The sequence below is a fragment of the Seriola dumerili genome, unplaced genomic scaffold (assembly GCF_002260705.1).
Source record: "Seriola dumerili isolate Sdu_G_001 unplaced genomic scaffold, Sdu_1.0 BDQW01000025.1, whole genome shotgun sequence".
Lineage (NCBI taxonomy): Eukaryota > Metazoa > Chordata > Actinopteri > Carangiformes > Carangidae > Seriola > Seriola dumerili.
Window position 1 is genome coordinate 11,618,899 of NW_019174280.1, and position 6,073 is coordinate 11,624,971.

Here is a 6,073-nt window from a genome sequence, read left to right on the forward strand (position 1 = left end):
TCAGCTAGAGGTCTTTTGGATTGCCTTGTTAAGTTGCAGTTAATAGACCATGATCCTAAAAATGCAAACGAAAAGGATGAAAGATACCAAGAGCTAATGAATATTCTTAAATCTCTTTGGCTTTGTGATCCTCCAGAAAATCAACATGTGTTAAAGAAGGGTGATCGCCGTTCTGTGGATGATGAGTTCATTCATACGTCCTCCTCTGGTGTGGATGTCAACAGTGGCTCCACAGGCTCTGGGAAGAGTAGTGATGGTGTGAATGTGAATGTGTCTCGACCGCATACCAGTCCAGGTCCCTTAAGTAAAGTAGAAGAAGTTAATGAAGGTGAGGCAGAAGCAGATGCTCAATGGACATCTGAGAGAGATGTAGAAGTAATGTATGAGGACAAACAAAAAGATGATGATCCAGAAACTGATGACACAATTAGAAACAATGATAGTCCAAGAGAACTACCTGAAACACCACCCTCCTCAAACAAGAGTTCGGAAAATGACAGCAATGGCAAAAATGTTCCAGAGGAAGTTGGAACCGAATGTCGACAGGACAGCAGTTCTGGCAGTCCTCCCATTATTGAAAGAGGACAGTTAGCCAAAAGGATTTCTCAAGATCCTGATCCTGTTTGGGTCTTAACTTTATTAACTAAAATAGAAAAGCAGTTCATGACACATTATATCAATGCAATGAGAGAGTTCAAAGTCAGATGGAACTTGGATGACAATGAGCAGCTTGACATGATGATAAGTGAACTTAAAACAGAGGTCCACAAAAGAATCCAAACCAGTATTGACAGAGAACTGAGGAAAATTCAAGGCCGAGCAGGTCTACCAAGACCTCCTAAAGAAGCGATGTCCCGTGCTTCAACAGCACAAACGGAAGAGAGAAGACGGAGGCTGAAAATTATGTCCAAACAATCAGTTGATCCACAATCAGAACGAAGTGATGATACAGCAACAGGGACATCTTATAGTGACCAGCGCAGTGAAAACGATGATGAATACTGTCCATGTGAAACATGCATGAGGAAAAGAATTAAATCGAGGCCGCCACTTCCTGCAGAAGTTATGAATTCTGCACCTGTGGTCGTGGACTTTGACCTAAAGAGGATTCTGGCGATGAAGAACAGTGATTCTGGCAATAAACAGGCAACCAACTGTACATCTCATTCCGAAAATTTTATTAAGACAAAAGCAGTAGAGACACTCGTAGAAGAAGTCATTGCCAAAGCTGTAAGGGAAGTGGAAGGGGATAAGGAACACCATGACACTGAAGATGAATTTGAAAAGGAAGCAGATGATGTCCATCACCATCCAAGTCAAGAAGATGGTTCTGAAAACAATGAAGCAGAAGGAGCAGACACAATCAAAGAACTGACTGAACAGACTGCTGCTGTAGTAACAGCAAAATACTGTCCTTCAGATAATGACAAGGAAATAAGCAAAACAGAAGATGAAAGGGACACAAATGAGAGTGCAAACATAGGCGTGGGTGAAGATGAATCCATGGTAGAGAAAGAAGAAACGTCTGAAGAAAACGAAGCAGCTACTGCTGAAAATGAAACATCAGAAAAAGACAGAGAGAAAGCAGTAACAACTGGAGATATAACAGAGGAACAGGAATCAACCATATGTAAGAATGAAAACACAGCAGAAGCGACCGCTATGATTCCATCAACTGAAGACCACTCTGACAAAGAGGAGGCTGTGGAAGTGGGAGCAGATTCTTCAGAGAGTATGGAAACCACCTCAAATGAAGATGAAAATGAAATTACAAAAGAGGATGACACCATCACAGGTGATGAGTTGCCAAAACAACCAGATGAAGATGAGGTTCTTGTAGTAAGAGAAATTGTGATCACAAGTGAAGATGAGTCTAAGGAAGGGGCCGAAGAAATTTCAGCTGAAGAGTCTGTTGTGGCAGCCACAACAGAAGATGAATATGACAAAGAAGAACCTGTGGAAGCAGAGATGGCTGATAATGAAGAAGAGAATCATGCTGCTGGGTCAGATGATTCTGCAGATAAGAACAAAGACACAGCCTCAGCTGATGAATCAGCAAAGGAACCAGCAAGAGGGGCAACATCTGAAGATGAGATTGCAAGTGAAGATGAACTTCAGGAGGAGGCTTCTGAAGCCACTGGAGCTAAGGATGAAAATGCAGCAGCAGAGCCCAGTATGGAAGCCACGAGTGAACATGTATCTGACAAAGATGAGGTTGAGGAAGAGGGGACAGTTGATGATGAAGAGGAGATCCCTGCCACCAGTGCAGATGAATCTTCAGATGAGAACTGTGACACAACCACAGCTGATGAATCATCAAAAGAGCCAGTTGAAGAGGCAACAACGGATGACGAGATGGCTGCAGAAAGAGAGCTTGCTGTCACAGGCGAAGATGATTCAAATGATGAGACTGCTGAAGATGAAATTGCAGCAGAAGACACGTCTGTGGCAGCCTCAACTGAGCATGCATCAGACAAAGAGGAAGTTGTGGTAGCAGGGGTAGTTAAAGACATGGAAGAGACTGCTGCCACCAGTGATGATGATGATTCTGCAGAAAATTTAGACGACAACACAAATGAAGATGAAAGTGCAGAGGAGAATGATGCCAGGGTTTATCTACTGTCAAAGGAACCAACTAAAGAAGCAACAACAGAAGATGAGCTTGTTGGAGAAAAGGAGATTGTTGTTACAAGTGAGGATGAATTTAAAGAAGAGGCTGCTGAAGCCACCACAGCTGAAGATGAAAACGCAGAAGAGATCACTATGGAAGCCACAAGTGAACATGAATCTGACAAAGATAAGTCTGTGGATGAAGGAACAGGCAGTGATGAAGAAAAGCTAGCTTCCACCAGTGCAGATGAGTCTGCAGATGAGAACAGTGACACAGTCAATCCTGACGATGTATTAAAAGAATCAGCTGAAGACGCAGAAACTGAAGATGAGATGGCTAAAGAAAAAGAAATCACAAGTGAAGATGATTCAAAAGAAGATGCCAGTGAAGATGAAGTTCCAGCAGAAGGCACTTCTGTGGCTGCCACAACTGAAAATGAATCTGACAAATCAGAAGCTGTGGAAGCAGGGGTGTTTGAAGATCGAGAGGAGACTGCTGCCACCAGTGATGATGATTCTGCAGAAGATACCGCCACAAATGAAGATGAGACCACAGAGGAAAATGATGGCACAGTTGATGAAATGTCAAAGGAACCAGCTAAAGTGGCAACAACTGAAGATGAGACTCCTACAGAAAAAGAGATGGATTTCACAAGTGAAGATGAATCAAAGGAGGAGCTTGCAGAAGCCAACATAGTTGAAGGCGAAGACCCTGCAAAAGGGTCTGTTGTGGCTGTCACATCTGAAGATGAATCTGAAGAGGATGAGTCTGTGGAAGAAGAGATGGTTGATCAGCAGACTGCTAGCACAAACGATGAAGATGAAACTGCTGACAATGATGAAGCAACAACAGCTGAAGATGAAAGTGCTGTGGGAAAAGATATTGCTGTCACAAGTGAAGATGAAGCTGCAGATAACAGTGAAGCAGAAGAGGCAGATGTTGCAGCTACAACTGAACACGAATCTGACAAAGATGTAGCGGTGGAAGACGAGATTCCAGCTGCTAGTGCAGATGAGTCTGAGTCAGATGACAATGAAACTGCTGAAAAAGCAACAACTGAAGATGAGATTGCAGAAGAAAACGAGATTGCTGCAACAAGTGAAGATGAAATGGAAGAAGCTCATGAAGCCGCCACAGCTGAAGAGGAAAGTACAGCACAAGTTGTGAACACAAGTGAACATGAATCTGACAAAGATGAGGCTGCAGAAGCAGGGACAACTGAAGATGTGGAGGAAACTGCTGCTAGCAGTGAAGATGATTCTACAGAAGGCATGGATGCCAGCACAAATGATGATGAAACATCAGAGAATGATAACACAGCCCAAGCTAACAAACTGTCAAAACCAACCGAAGCAGTAACAATTAAAGATGGAGAAGAACTTGTAGAAGGGCATGATAATGTAGAAGCTGATCCCAAATCTGCAACAGAAGGAAGCTCCAAAGCTGTGACAGAAAATGAATCAGAGGAGGAGAACAATGAATCAGCCACAGATGAAAATGAATCACTAAACAATGCAACAACAGATGCAAAGGAGACCGCAGGGGAAGAGGATACTTCAAAAGTTACAAATGATAATGAATCAGGACATTCAGAAGCCGAGTCTGAAAATGAGACTGCAGATGAAACTACAGGAGAGGACGAGACAGCAGAAGAGGATAAAGTGGCTACAGATGAAAATGAGACTTTAAATGATGCAGAACATGATGAAGCAGAGCTTCATGAGACAGAACCATCTGAAACAAATGCAGAAAGCAGTGCCACTGAAGAATTTATTAAAGAAGAAGAACGAAGTGAAGAAGAAGATTATAAATCTCCCATCAAGGAAATAGTAGAAGGTGAAACAACTGGAGAGGAATCCGAGGAGGCGGAAAATGAAAGTGGCAGGGAGTCTGAAGCAACAGGTGAAGACTGCACAGAGGCTGCAACAACAGGAGATGACACTGAAGAACGTGAAACAGCAGAGGAAAAGTCAGGAGAAACTGAAGGGGCAGGGAATGACATTACTGAAAGCGACAGGGAAGAAGAATCAGGAACAGAAGGTGCATCTGCAGGAGAGGAGGCTGGAGAAGCTCAAACAGGAAGGGAAGAACCCACAGATAACACAGAGGATGAATCTCCACAAGACGACAGACAGCAACTTACTCAAGGAGATGATGAAGAGGTAGACAATACTGGCAATGAGTCTGAGACTAATTCTGACAAAGTTGGAAATACATGTGAAGAAAGTGACTTGACTGAGGATCATCGAGATGATGGTTTAACAGAGACAAATAATGAAACAGAAGGCCCTGATGATGTGGTGGAGCTGAAACCGGATAAGGATGAGGATGTGCATGTGGAGGAAATATCAGAAAACAATGATGAAAACGTACCAGTAGAAGACGTAGATGAAGCTACTGATGGACAGACAGAGACCAATGCAACTATGCCAGATGGAAGCCATGGCAATGATGAAGACCATGTCAAAGCTTTTGAAGATGAGGAGGAAACTGAGACACCCAATGAAGACTGGAGTGGAAACCAGGGAGATTCAGCTGATGGAGAAGATGAGGCAGAGGAAGATTCAGAAGAACCAGAGGAAGAGACTGATGATGGAGAGCAAGATTTTGATCCAAGCAAGGCAGATAATCAAGAGGCAGCTAACAGAGCAGCTGAGGGAACAACATTAATCCCACTTGATACTTTGACCAAAGTGAATGCAGAATCTGAGGATGGCGCTTATGCTGATGTTGAAGATTCTGAGAGTGAAATAAACAGCCAAGAAGGAGTTACAAGCCTCGAGAGTTTGAAAAAGATTTCATCGTAACTTGACTGTGACTCTACAAATGCTGAGGAGAACTACTGTAGAAGGAGTCTACCATAGAACATAACAAGAAGACAGCTAATGATATTGATGCTACAAGCAATGAGTCTTAAGTCTTACTATAAAGTCAAGAAAGCAAAAGGATTTATCTAGATTATTGTCATTTCTAATTCAATTTTAAATTCTTGTTAATCATGCACCAAAGAAACACTTTGTTCAAGCATTCCTAACGCTGAGATTGAACATATGCACAACAACTGATCATACACCAGTATGAAAAAGTAATCTTAAAAACTTGAATGTATATTCTATATGTAGGGGATTTGCATAATTTTATGCAAAACAAAAACATTTGTTTTCATGAACTGAGCCATAGATTATTTGTTACATATTGAGCCTAAAACAGAACATGGCAATGTTCACTAATGATAAACTATGCAACTGTTGCATTAATTACTTAAAATGTCATACATGCACATATACTGTAGTTTTTTTCAAATTACTACAGTATATTTATACCATTCTTGCTGCTCAACATTTTAATGCAGGATTAAGCAGGTCTGTGAATGTATTTAATCTAATCAAAAGTATTATTTGAAGACTAATGTTAAAATTTTAATGTGCTACATGTAACTTTTTGCTATTGCTACATAGTCAA

The 6,073-nt window shown here is 41.7% G+C and overlaps 1 protein-coding gene across 1 annotated transcript; it reads left to right on the top strand.

The window, feature by feature from the left end:
- Positions 1-3,882: 3,882 nt before the first annotated feature.
- On the top strand, positions 3,883-6,073 carry LOC111236648 (midasin-like). Its single transcript, XM_022765466.1, has one exon. The coding sequence runs from the start codon at positions 3,883-3,885 to the stop codon at positions 5,416-5,418; it is 1,536 nt and encodes a 511-aa protein (XP_022621187.1). The 3' UTR covers positions 5,419-6,073.